General features: G+C 36.4%; 1 protein-coding gene across 1 annotated transcript; it reads right to left on the reverse strand.

Annotated features, from left to right (window-relative positions):
* Positions 1 to 989: 989 nt before the first annotated feature.
* On the reverse strand, positions 990 to 11,348 carry LOC132609350 (serine/threonine-protein kinase RUNKEL). The gene is made up of 11 exons (XM_060323292.1): positions 10,944 to 11,348; positions 10,770 to 10,859; positions 9,335 to 9,387; positions 9,128 to 9,203; positions 8,203 to 8,264; positions 8,037 to 8,115; positions 7,885 to 7,944; positions 4,965 to 6,581; positions 3,398 to 4,267; positions 1,930 to 3,048; positions 990 to 1,247 (listed from the first exon to the last, which is right to left on the reverse strand). The coding sequence occupies exons 1-10, from the start codon at positions 10,989 to 10,991 to the stop codon at positions 1,939 to 1,941; spliced, it is 4,065 nt and encodes a 1,354-aa protein (XP_060179275.1). The 5' UTR covers positions 10,992 to 11,348; the 3' UTR covers positions 990 to 1,247; positions 1,930 to 1,938.
* Between the last annotated feature and the right edge of the window lie 2,576 nt (positions 11,349 to 13,924).

Below are 13,924 nucleotides of genomic sequence, written 5' to 3' on the forward strand. Positions count from 1 at the left end.
TATAGTTTAAGGGTCAATTTATGTCTTTTGCTTAATAAATAGTTCATACTTTTAGAGGAAGTAAATGCATGTTGGTGAGAGCATCCATGTACAGAAGGAAAAAGAAAGTCTTCTATAAAAGGAAGACCATATGGTAAGTGGAATTTTAAAGGAGTGGGTCAATTTATGTCTTTTGCTTAATAAATAGTTCATACTTTTAGAGGAAGTAAAAGCATGTTGGTGAGAGCATCCATGTACAGAAGGAAAAAGAAAATCTTCTATAAAAGGAAGACCATATGGTAAGTGGAATTTTAAAGGAGTCCAGGACAAGACAACTTTCTTTATTAGATTTTCCTTTTTAAGAGTCAATTGGATTTGTTCACATTCGAATCAACTCTAAATTCCAATCTTGACTTGCTTTCCTATTTTCTCGAAGGAATAAATACTGTGAAGTTGAGCCTTTTTTTTTTTTGGGATACACAGGTTTCCAATTCATATTGATCCACTTAATCAATTTACTAGTGTTTGGTGCAACTCTTTTGTCGCTTTTGTTCTAAAAAGGTGTTACGACATTTTTCACAAAAGCTGTTTAAATTTTCTTGGATTCTTTTTCTTCCAAATACCATAATAGAAAAGTTTAGTTTCTGGAAAAAAATTGAGAGGACTTCTGGAGTAGTTTTCTAGTTTTACAACTGAAGTTTTTTCTAATTATACTTGATTAATGTTGGTTCAAGCCCTTGAGTATAGAAAAATTCTTGGTAGGGAGGACCAATGCGTGTACCGAACATCGGGTGAAAAATTTAAAAAAAAATAAAAAATTGTAAAGTACAAATCTAGTAACTCAGTTGGTTGGCTACATGAACTTTCACCTTGTTAGTGAGGATTCAAATCTAAGACACTTAAATTATTCAAAGGCTCTAATTTTTATTTTTATTTTTGGGTGGGGGGGGGAGGGGGGTGTTGTTGGGAGAAGCTTGGCATGTAAAGGTCAACCTCAAAATGAAAGAAAATGAAGAACCTGGAGAAGGGGATAAATTGAACTAATATGGCTACCATTGATTACAAGAATTGACTGGAATGTGCATGAAGTATTACAAAGAATATCACTCAATTGAAGATATATTAAGGATGATAGTCATACACTGGATCGTACAAAAGGTCGATGACAACCACAGTTCTCTCCCCAGGCACAATATCCGTTTGATCCAAGCTGCAGTTTATGTATCTTTCCCAAAAGGGAGATATAACATGCTCCAACACACTGTTGGCTGCACTCACAGCAAAGGAAAGGTTTAAGATTTCAATAAGTTAAAATCCGTACGATGAAAAAGGCTTGAGAAAATGACAAAATGGTCCTTATGTTTGAGGGTAGGTTCAAAGTAGTCTCTTAAGTATGCACTTAACAAACTTGATCCTTTAAGTTCAACAAAAGTTAACACTTCTAGTCTCCGACGAATATTTGACAACTTATATTCGTTAGATTTGACAAAATCGGTGGGAAAATTTCTATCCATAAACATTAAGAAAGTATCATCAAATCCTAAAATATGCAACACAAAAAATTACACTCGATACTAAAATAAAATTTAAAAAATAGCGAAAGTTACACCTCAAAAAGCTGCACCAAGCTCTAGAAATAAATCCAAAAATTGCAGACATTATAAAAAGTGTACTTCTAAATGTGAGTTCTGAGTGATTTCCATTCTCTTATAGTTCCCGTCAAAACTAACATACTTAATTTGGTAAATATTTGACAGACTAAAAGTGTTAACTTTTGACAAACTTAAAGGACCAAAACTGTTAAGTGCATACTTAAAGGACTATTTTGAACCTACCCTCAAATAAGGGAGCATTTTTATCATTTTCTCAAGAAGGTTTATTATGACCCAATAACTCCTAATGGAAAACTACAGATGAGAAAGTAGCATACAGTCAAAGCAAACAACTAACCTGTCAAACTCAAATGCAACGAGGCAGTCTCTGAAGCTCCAATGCTGCACGAGAAGCAGCGTCAGCAAGAGATGGTATACTGGAGCTTTTGACCTGAGAAACAATCCCTTCGATTTTTGATATGTCAGGCAAACGGATTGACAATATCATTGCATGTGACAGATACTGTCTACAAGAATAACCAAGTGCGATCAGAATCCGTTGCAACAGCAAGTGAGAGATGTTTTGTCTCCATGACGACTCAAGGATGAGACTGACTTTGGGAAGGTTTGTCAAGAATCCGGTGGTAGCTTCCCTCGGAGCTGCCTTGAGCAATAAAATTAAGCATTCAGAAGCTAAGTCTGCAACATTAATCTCGTTCAAATGGGTGAGTTCTAATAAGACCCCAACATTTTCACCAAAGTCCGTTATATCTCTGATGCATTCATTTTGATCAAAGCCACGAGCTCCATCATCATATAAAAGAACAGGTTCTTTTGCAAACATAGAGCCTCTCGTACTGCCTACTGAGCGTAAAAGGAAAGCCCTACACAGACGAAGAGTAGGTTCAATGAAATCTTCCATCTCCTTTGCAAATACGAATTCCAAAAGGCTTCCAATCTTTCTAACAACTTTTAGTTGGGAGAGGGATTTGGTTTCCAGTTCTGGAGCAGATGTAAGAGCCAAGCAGAGAAGTACATTGTTGACATTTGCAGTTGAGAAATCACCACGAAGAAATTCAAAGCACTGCGAGATTATCTTCATGTGGACAATGTCTGCAATTTTTATATGGTTATACTCAATGAGCATCACGAGAAGTTTCTGAGCGTATGCAGGTATTGGGTCCTCATCCTCGATCAAAGAGGGGTAGAGAGGGAGGAAGTAAGAATTAGATATGGACTTCAAATTCTCCGGTTTCTGTTCATTTTCAGACGTCTCATCCAGTAACATGACCATCACATCAAACAAAATCTTCAGACACAAGAATCTGGCATCTCCGTCTTTATTTCCTCTGTAAATAACAGATAAACTAGGTAGAATCTGACTAACGAAAATGCTAGAACATTCTTGAACCAGTGAAATCTCCTCCGATATACACTCAAGAACCCGTAAAAGTGTTATCTGAAAATCATCTCTACCCTGCAACCGAAAGGAAGAATCATGTGAGTGCTTCGTAGACCAACAAGAAACCCAATCTTCTGCACCCATCTTCAGTTATCATGGATCAAACGTTTGAGCAAACTAAGCTAAATCTCTGAGCCGTGCTGTAAGTGTTTTAAGCTAACACTCAGCTCAGATGACAATTATTAGGAGGTCTTGCAAATGAACCATGTTAAATTCAAGGTACCAACTAGAACAAAGGATATATAAATAGTCTTGTATGTGGGTTTTAGGAATACTTGGCTTTTGCTTTTCTTCTAAATAAGAACCTTATCTTATACTAGATATTTTTCAATTAGATAATGTAATAAAGATATCATCAGATTACCTGGAAAGGAGACTCCACCAGTTTAAGCAGATTTGCCAACTGTTGCAGAACCTGATGACTAGCAACCCTTCTTTTCAGTGAAGCGCACCCAAGAAGATGGAGAACAACAGGAAATAAATGCATACTATTCTTAGAAGAATTTCGACTTGTGAGGCTAATCATCTGCCCACGGCGTTTACCACCCTTGAGTTGCTGAATGTCCCCGGATATAGACTCTAGCAAACTTGGTACAGTTGATGCAACAACCATTCCAAGTGCATCTAAACACTGCTTCACAAAGTCGTCCTTCTCCTTTACCAACCTATCAACGGTCGAGAGCAGTTTTGCATTGCAAAAAAATAGTGGCAGCCACCTCTTCCCATTCATACAAAGTAGAGCCACAAATATGAGTGTCTTTCCCTTCAAAACTTCACTTCCCTGCTCAATTAGAGTCACAAGGTTCAGAACAAGATTCTTGTCTTCGACCAAGGCAAGAAGGTACCTTCCAACACTTGGAAGTGTATGACTTTCAAGGAGGGTCAGGTTCAGAATGTTTAAGCAGATTTGTTGCTCTCGTGGATTGCGCTTGACCAGGCTTGAAACCATATCCTTGAATGAAAGTTTTTCCATGACTCGTTGAATATTAGAAGGGCTAAAACGAACAAGACGAGCCAAGCAAGACCCTGCTGTCAGCCTCATGCTCTCCTGCTTTCCAGGAGCCCTAAATATGTAGCAGAGGTTAGTAATCACATCTTGGCTGGTGAAACGAGCTGACCAGTACCCTCCTTGACTGGAGATGTTTTCAATTGTCCTCAGAGCATAAAGTTGAGTAATATCATCCTCTCCATTTCGTAGAACTGATGAAACCAATGAAATTGTTGGACTTGTAACCTACAACATTAACATTTTCAGAAAGGAACGTAAAGACAGAATGCAACACTTTGCTATATGTAAAGATAGTACAGCTGCGTGGATGATTTTACCTTATTTTTCCCGTAACTCCAAGAGAAATCTCTTAACATTCTAGTTCATTTTATTGCTATATAGTTTTGCATTACAAAGGATTGCAAGCTTATTCGTTCTTCCGGTAAAATACAGAGGAAAACTTGTATAATCTCGTATATACAGATTCTACAATATTTTGTGACGTGGGATAGATAGCTTACAGGAAAATATTGGTTTATGCCAAGTTGCCATCTGTCATCCATCTTATTCTTTAGAATTTTCATGTCAAAAATATGTGCATGTGCAGATATGTATACATGATTTACTACAAGATAATCCAGACCCCATGTTGTGGGATTTCACTGGGTTGTTGTTGTTGTTGTTGTATGGTGCTTAGCCCATTGATAAGTATCATTTATATCCTAGTGACAACTTGCATTATTACCCATAAGAGCTGCATTGGTGCTTGGATTGTGTTTCTGACAGCGTCTATGCTTTTAAGAAACGCTCATAGAACACTTAATACTTAAAAACTCCATTGCAATATAGCCTAATAATTTATTGTGAAAAGGAATTTTAACAAAATATAATTATTAGCTTGACAAAGCTGCACTAGAATAGAAGTTACAGCGACAAAAGATACCTGCCAACACGATGAGGGTCGACTGTCCTTAGATGGAGATTCCATTGGTTTATTATCCCGAGCTTGCTCATTTTGAGTAGATATGTAAAATAGTAATTCTCCCAAAGCAGCCATGGAAAATCTTCTCACTTTCTCTTGCCTATCTCTGAGACCATCAGTTAGTGCACCTAAAATTCCAGAATTTGCCAGCTCATCCCCAATAAAAGTAGAGTGACGAATCAACAAGCCAATAACTGAAGCAAGTTGAGCACGCAACAGCGAAACCTTGGAGTGACGAAGCATTTTGACTAGAACCAACATAATAGGCCCATTGGTCAAGATGTTGGCTGCATCAGCATTGTTGCTCAAAAGCTCAAGATATCTGATCACATTTTGCTTCTCCCCTGAGGCAGTATTCCCACTAACAATACTGATGATTCTACTATTAAAAGTGTCTAATTGCTTCTTTGACATTTTGACAAAATCAGACAGTTGAGGTGCATCGAATGAAAGTGAAGGAATTGTATCTGAACCTTTATCTGATTTTCTGCTAGGCATTACAGGTCTGACTGAGAGATCAGATGGATGCCAGAGAATATCTGAAAGGTTTGTAGATGGTTTTGAGATATCAGAGACATTCGTGGAATTCTCTTTAATCACAGGAGTCTTTAGCTGAGGGCTATCTTCATATTTAGAAGATTGTTCGTGGTCAGATGTCCTTGAATAATCTGAGCAAGGTGTATTAAACCCCGCTGGTGTATCTGGATTTCTGCTGTCACTATCCATCTCTTCCACATTACCCTCCGTCTGATTAGTTGAAGTCGGAGTTGACTCAAGACTCTGAGTGCTGTCAGTTTCATCAGGTTCATCTTGTGTATCATCCTCATTATTCTCATTAAAGTCAAGTTCCATGTCAGTATTTTCAACCTTAAGTTCAGCATCATTCTCAGAGTTATTAGGCAATGGCCTGCGGTAGTTCTCCTTCTCATTTTCCCTCATTAAGTTTGATTTTGCAATTCTTGAAAGACGTAATAGATTGACACCCTTAGAATTGTCTTTCTGCTTGTCATCAGTTGTCCTGCCAGAACCCTTCATTTGAGCTTTCCGGCCACTGGATATGCCCTTGATTGGTGTCACGTAACCTCTGGATCCAGTATTTGAATTTTCATCCTGCTTGAGGGACGCCTTTGAATCTTTTTCACGAGTCTTTTGTGGGGTCTTGTTTTGTATTGGCTTTTCACTGTTCCTTTCTGAAAGGCATTGTTTAGAAGAAATTTCTATCATATTATCAAAAGCAGGTTGAGGAGGTAAAGGCACTGGAGCAAATCTTGTTTTCCAGAAAGCATGTCCTGCAAGCTCGGGCCACTGCATTCTTTCAGCAGGATCTTTTATTAGAAGAGAATTAATCAGATTGACTAAGGGGCGGCTTGGGGTGCCAGGAAGTTGTGGAGTTGGATCAGAAATGACTGATCTCACTAACTGGGTAAATTCTTTGCCAACAAAAGGAGGTATCCCAGCATAGCATTCAAACAACACACAACCCAGAGCCCAGAAATCAGAGGCATAGGAATGGACCCCTCCATCCTGGAAGAGCTCTGGAGCCATGTAACAGGGGGTTCCTCGCTTTATTTGTGGTAACTGAAACATACATGAAATAAAAATAGCACAGATGAATGATCGCAGGTGGGAAAAAGACACGAATCACAATCAAAGCAATAAGTACCACTTTATACAAATCTATATTCCATTTGATAGTTGAAGAAAGGAAAAATGCAAAAACTTTAGATATATGCTTTCCGTATTTGGTTTGTGAATTAAAAGTAAAAGTAAAGAAAGGAAGAAGGTAGCTAATTGTAGGATTTTTAGGGAACTTGTGCATCCTCTTCACTACAAAATTTCTCTAGACAGACCAAAAGAGAACATTTTAGAGAATTTCTGCAGAAATGACGAGAAACTAGCTCATGCAAGATGTTTCATTTTGCTTCTTCTCAATGCCCAAACAACAGAAACCATCTTCCTCTTAGGTTTCCCCACTCCCTGCACCAGAAGAATAAAAATCTATCTCTTCTGGCTTCATTTTATGTTTTCTGGTTCAGCTTCCTAATCCCGAAGCACAGCCTCAGATACTTACTACGTCAAATAGATAAATAAAGAAGTGTCAAATGTAAGAACCAACAACTTGCAAAAGCCTTCACAGATGCAATTTTTTTTTTTTTTTGATGACAAACCTTACAACAACAACAACCCAGTGAAATCCCACATCGTGGGGTCTGGAGAGGGTAGAATGTACGCAGACCTTACTCCTACCAAGGTAGGATGGCTGTTTCCGAGAGACCCTCGGCTCAATAGAAGGTTTGATGACAAACCTTCACAGATGCATATTAACCACTTATACAAACGTAAAAGCTGCTAAGACTTGACTTGTGCACAATCACCTAAGGGTGTGGACTAGTTTTCAATGAAGTGGGTGCAAGCCTTGGAGATCAGGGTTCAAATCTCAAAAGCAATAAAAACACTCTTTGATTCCTTCTCATCCTATTTGACCTGCTTTGTTATTGCTTTATTCTGAGCTGAAGGCCTACCAGAAACAGCCTCTCTACCTCCCAAAGTAGGGGTAAGGTTTGCGTACACTCTACCCTCCCCAGACCCCACTTGTGGGATTACACTGGGTATGTTGTTGTTGGTGATTTCTTCTCATCTTCCTAAGCTGTGGTGGATAGAGTTACCCGATACCTATGTTGGTGGGAGGCAGCACGTACCCAATGGAATAGCGGAGGTGCACGCAAGCTAACCCGCACACTGCTGTTATTCAAAAAATGAATTCACTATGCACCATTCGCGCATTTACCTTTAAGGAACCTCCAAACCATTATGCCACCAATTTTGCTTTTCCTTTTTATTCATTTTAGGGCAAAAAGGAGGGGAAAGAGAGGGGAACTACCTGGGAGGAAGGTGTCTTTGATATATCACTCAATTTTCTTGCTAATCCAAAATCACACAGCTGCCAGGAAACAAATTAAACTTCAACGTCATTTAATTGGTCAAAGGCACTCATCATGATGTGGAAAAGTCACAACATAAAGATCACCATACCTTTGTGATTCCATTTTCATCCAATAGGATGTTTGATGGCTTTAAGTCACAGTAGATTATTCCCTTTGAATGCAAGTATCTGGTATAGTAGACACAACACCAAAAAGGTAATTCATGCCCAAACAACAAGCGTTAAAAAAGAACAATGAAGGTTAAAGTTACTTACAGAAGAGCTCTAACAAGGCCACAAGCAAGATCATGTATTGAATCTTCAGGAAGCTTACCATCCTTGAACTCAGAAATTAGATGATGTCAAAATTTTCCCAGGTGTGGTTAAAACTAAAATACAGGTAAGGACTTAGGGGTCGTTTGGTACGAAGGAAAAACATAAATAGTCCTGAGATAAGAATTTAGCAATTCCTTATCCCTTGTTTGGTTAGTAATCATGGGATAAGTTATCCCAGGAGTAAAAATAGTGTTGGGATAACTTATACCTGCCACAGGGTGGAATAAGTTATCCCCGGATAACTTATCCCAGGATAAGGAAGAAACCTCTTCTTTTTAGAAATTATCCAATATATAATACTTTTAGTCCAACATACCAAACAGTCAATAAAAAATAACTCCAGAATAACTAATCCCAGCATAACTTACCCCAGCGTAATTTGTTTTTGACCCAAACGACCCCTTAAGGTGATGCAGATGTGACATTACCAACTACAGTCCACTGTGGTCATCTTGACTACTCTTTAAATACAAATCAAAAAAGAAAATCCTACTTCTTTCACCTCACTTTGCTGGCACAAAAAACTAGTCTCAAGTCTGGCAAACTTTATTTGTGAGACTACAAACAATCATCTAAATTAAAGTGCTCAATCGCACATGACACTGTTGTCCTTAGTGCCTGTTTGGGGAATCCCCACTGTAGGCGTGCAACAAACTTACCGAGAAACCTCAATATCCCATGCCTCTATTGAAAAAGAGACCAAGAAGAATCAGAGTGACGTCACAAATTTGGATGTTCATGTCTAATGTCTGCATGAGGCGTCCTATATGCCAACACATGCAACACGCACCTAACTTGGTAAGCAGTTATAGCACTGGAACAATGAAATTTATTTATAAAATATAGCAGACCTGCCAGTGTTTACCTGCTGCAGCAAGCTCATAAGATTTCCTCCAACACAATATTCTAAAACCAACCACAGGTGTGCGGATGTTTCATACCTATGGATCGGTTGAATTAGAAAATAAGTCAGAGAAATCTTCTTGTTAAACGCCAAAAGGACATTCACCCCCAGAAACGAAATTGAAAAAAAAAGGAGTTGTATGCAAGACAGGAAAAAGATAAATCTTACCAGGAGTAGAACTTCAGCACATTTGAATGATCCAGAGAATGAAGAATTCTGACCTGCACCAAATGCAGCCGACAGAAGAATTATATAGAGGCATAAAGAAAAGTGAAAGGAAATAGATTTAAATAATGAAAAAGCTGTGCTTCATGATTTTTTGGTCGCGAGACTTCAAATTAATAACACAGAATAAACAGATTTTGTTATGACTCTACGTTATAATTACCAATAATCTCACAACTCAATAGTCACAAGCATCAACAATCCTAAACATCTGCTAATATGACGCGGCAAGTTGCTTTTCTAAGACCACGCTTACTAAAAGCATAGACATTCAGCTTATGAAGTAGTTCAGCTGCTTTTGAAGATTTGCAAGAACTACGTATAACGTCAGAACAATTGAGTAGATCCATTGAGCAACTGTAGCTTAGCCAGCAACAATAGAATTACTTAGCAAGTCAATGCATAACAACTTACACAACAACGTGTTCTAACTATATTCAGCCAGCAGACGGTTTCTAAATTCCATACTGAGGAGGGTCCATGAAATATAACCCCTATAATACTTAGAGGGTGTTTGGTAGGAAAATATTTTCTGGCTTTTCCACGTTTGGTTGGTCAAAGATTTTGGAAAATATTTTCTCTAGGAAAAAAAGTTCCTTAAAAATGAGGAAAATGACTTCCCTAGTGGAAATAGGGAAAACAAGTTTCCATACATGATATTCCAAGTTCATGTCTCCTCCCTGCCCACCCCATTCCCCCCCGCCACCCCATAGTGTTAGCTATACATATAAATGTGTTTGATAATAAAAAATAAAAATTGCCTCCCACCCCATAGTGTTAGCTATATTACATATAAATGTGTTTGATATAAAAAAAATAAAAATAAAAAAAATTGCTTACATACGAAACACTAGAAAATAAGTAAGAAACTCACTTGTTTCCCAATAAACATTTTCCTTTATACCCAACACACCCTTAATGCATACACATTTTTCCTTTTTGTCTATTCCTCTAAAAATCAATATTATGAAGTTGCCAAAATTCTAAGAGAGCTAATAAATTCTATATCTTGGAATATAAAGCATAAATCGGACATTTCCACAATTTTATTGCGAGAGGTGAAAGCAAATTCAAAACTTCAACAATCCAATTCCTAGAATCATCTTGGTTATGGAAAACGTTTTCCTCAAAAATAGGAGAAAATGTTATCCTTAAGAATTTAAGGAAAAAAAAAAATCCGGATCAACAAAAACACACCCACACCCACACCCGCCCTATCCACCTACCCTTACCCCTCGACCCCCATCTCCCAACTTAGCATACCAAACAAAAGAAATTGAGTAGGGAAACCACTTATTTCTGAGAAAACAATTTCTGTCGTCTGAAATGATTACAATTACAAGTCAAAATAAACAAACTTTTATGCAAGATTTCTTACTTCATGAAGAACCTTATTTTTCTGAGATTTATCCACACTCTTTATCGCAAAATACTCAATCGTCTTCTTCTTTCTTCCTTTATATACCGTCTGCAAAAAAAAAAAAAAAAAAAATCAATCACTTAAATAACATACTTCACCCAAAAAATAAACTAAAAAAGATAAATCCATTACCGAATGCTTTCCACGACCAATAGCTTCGTATATATGATATTGATTCATATTCCAAAATTTTAGCTAGGGTTTTTTTTACTTTTTTTTTTTTTTGAATCTGAAATTTAAAAGTATTATAGTTGTTGTGTTTGCTAAATTACAGAGATTTAGTGATTTAAAGTTGAGATGAATTTTTAGTGAGATTTGTGAGGAAATGAAGAGAGAGGATAGAGTGTGTGTGTGTGTTGTGGGCGGGAAGGTGTTGAGTTTCAAAAAAATAATTGAAGATCTTGTTTTGGAGAAAATTAAAAAAATTAAAATATTGTTTTTTTTTTTTTTCAAATAGGAGGCAAAAAGGGTATATATTATATATTCTGTTTGTTCAATAATAATTGGGTGAACAACATGAGTACACTTTTCTTTTGCGTTTTGTTTTTCAGCAGGTTATAACGGTTTGATTGACCAACACAATAAAGTTTAAATTTGAACCCACAATGCTTGATTCTGATTTCCAGTACAAAAAAAAAAAAAAAAAAAAACCCACAATGCTTGAAAACGGGAAAGGCCAAAAATACCCCCACCCAATATATAGAAAATGGCTCATAATTCATAAGGGTGGCATAGTTTGGGCCAACGCAAAATTCAAACTTTTGAATTTTTGGTTAGGATTTTTGGATTTCAGATTTTATTTTTAAAATTTATGACTTTTCGATTGGAGATTGGATTTAGTACTACGGATATTTGGATATTCGAAAATTCAAAATTTTTATACGTTATAATCAACCCTGCCTATGTCATATGTGTCCAATAGGCCAATAATACTAATAAATCCAATTTCGAAAGGTCTGATAGATTAAGCCCTACGGGCTATGACCCTACTCATTATAGTAATAAGTCCAAATATAAAATTTTCTACTAAATCAAATATAGTATAGGGTTTTTTTATATGAGTCCGGAACCAAAATGACCCCAAAAAAAATCTTTTGAACCAAAGTACCCCAACAAAAAAAAAGGCTACAAAAGTACCTTTAGCGCAGTATTTTACTACGCTAAAACACTTAACCGTGACGGAGCCGTTAAGTGCTTTAGCTCAGTATTTTACTGCGCTAAACAATATTTTCTCTCCCCTATAGCGCAGTAAAATGCTGCGCTATTACACCCAACATAAAAACCCATCAGGTTCCACCACTGGTCCCTCCAGTGGCAAAAACAAAATTCAAAAACGCCATTGGAGGCGATTTCAAGGTGGTCCCCACATCAAAATACGTCGTTTTCTATTAATTTTTGTCGGGAAAGTTTAGAATCTCGGTATATTCAAGTCAAGGAGCAAGATTCTAAGCTCGAATTGTGGAAAAAGCGGCGTACAACTCGATTAACACAACTCTACAAAAAATCTTTGATTAAGATTTTCTACTATGAACTTTTGTTATTAATTTGTTATATACATTATATTGTACGCATGTTTAACATTTAATCGTCGTTAATTTCCAAAAAAAAAGTCAATTTTTTTTTTTTGGTTTGATCAGCTGGGCAGTGTCTTTTGCCACTGTTCCGTTGTTTTTTTTTTTTTTTTGGGAAATTCATTAATTGTTAAATGTGTATGAATTTAATTTGTTAAATGTTTATGAATTGTTAAGTTGTTATATGTTTATGAGTTGTTAATTTGTTAATTGTTTATGAATTGTTAATTATTAATGAATTATTATTTTGTTAATTGATTATTTGTTAAATATTGATTATGAATTAATTAGTTGTTAAATATTGGTTATGAATTGAAAGAAGTTGATTGGTAATGAATTATTATTTTGTTAACACTTTGTTTGGATGATTGTTATGTATTGTTTCATAATGTATTGTATTGTGTTGTACTGTATAAGACCAAATCAATCATTACATAAAATAGAACCTTTCGTCGTTACATAACGATGGATTTAACGATACGATACAATAAAATTAAAGTAATAATCAAAGCAAACATTGTATTTAAACTAACAACACAATATAATACAATAGGCAACAACCATCCAAACAAGTTGTAAATGATCATGAATTGTTAATCTATATTATTTTTAAAGCATGAATATATATGTTAAATAAAAAAAGATTATCTAAAAAAAGAATAGTTAAAGTTCTTCTTTTCATAAATACATAAGTTAACGATAAAAATGTAAAGTTTGTAGAAAAATATGTGGTCGAAGAATATACTCTTTTAATCTAATTTTATCATAGTTGTGTTGGCTATTGGGTCAACTAAAAATATATCACATATTCAAAATAGAGTTCTAAACAAACATTACTGCTGAATTTTGATTCCCAAATTAATTAACTTAAAAATCTTTGCCATCACATAATTCAAAACTAATTAACTTAAAAGTCTTTGCCATCACATATGTGTCCTTACTATCACATATTAAATTTACTGCACATTTAATATGACGAAAATTATGTTGAAAATAATTATTTTTATTCCAATATTTGGTTGGAGAGTGAAAATAATTTTTGGAAAAAACTATCTAATAAAGATTTAATTAGTTAATATAATTTAACTTTCATTTCAAGAATAATGACTAATTTAGTTTGTACAGACCGGACTCTTTCATGGATCCGAATGTTCCCCCTGGGCCCGATGATCACCCGGTGCCTGATGATCACCTAGGGCCCAATGATCACCCGGGGCCGGCTGTTCACCCAGGGCCCGCTGATAGATCAGCATTGTCTTTGCAAGGCAATCATAGGTCAGAGTTATTATGGGTTGGTACTATAGAGATATCGACTAGGCTCCGTCCCCATAGGCTGCAGACAACATGGACTTTTTTACACGAGCGCCCCCCACACATTCGCGTCTTAGAGATATTGTTTTGGGGCGGCACCTATCGTTGCGTGTCCGTTGGTCGGGTACAGCGTGATTGGGCGCTCATTACGGCCATGGTTGAGCGGTGGAGGCCGGAGACACATACCTTCCATCTTCGCACTAGTGAGGCCACGATTACACTTCAGGATGT

The sequence above is a fragment of the Lycium barbarum genome, chromosome 9 (genome assembly GCF_019175385.1).
Source record: "Lycium barbarum isolate Lr01 chromosome 9, ASM1917538v2, whole genome shotgun sequence".
NCBI classification, from domain to species: domain Eukaryota; kingdom Viridiplantae; phylum Streptophyta; class Magnoliopsida; order Solanales; family Solanaceae; genus Lycium; species Lycium barbarum.

Excerpts from the sequence above, each read along its gene's own strand:
- LOC132609350 (XM_060323292.1), bottom strand. The coding sequence starts at position 10,991 with ATGAATCAATATCATATATACGAAGCTATTGGTCGTGGAAAGCATTCG. Across the intron at positions 9,204-9,334 it reads GTGCTGAAGTTCTACTCCTG|GTATGAAACATCCGCACACC; the intron begins GTAAGATTTATC and ends ACCGATCCATAG. Across the intron at positions 6,582-7,884 it reads CAAAGACACCTTCCTCCCAG|TTACCACAAATAAAGCGAGG; the intron begins GTAGTTCCCCTC and ends TGTATGTTTCAG.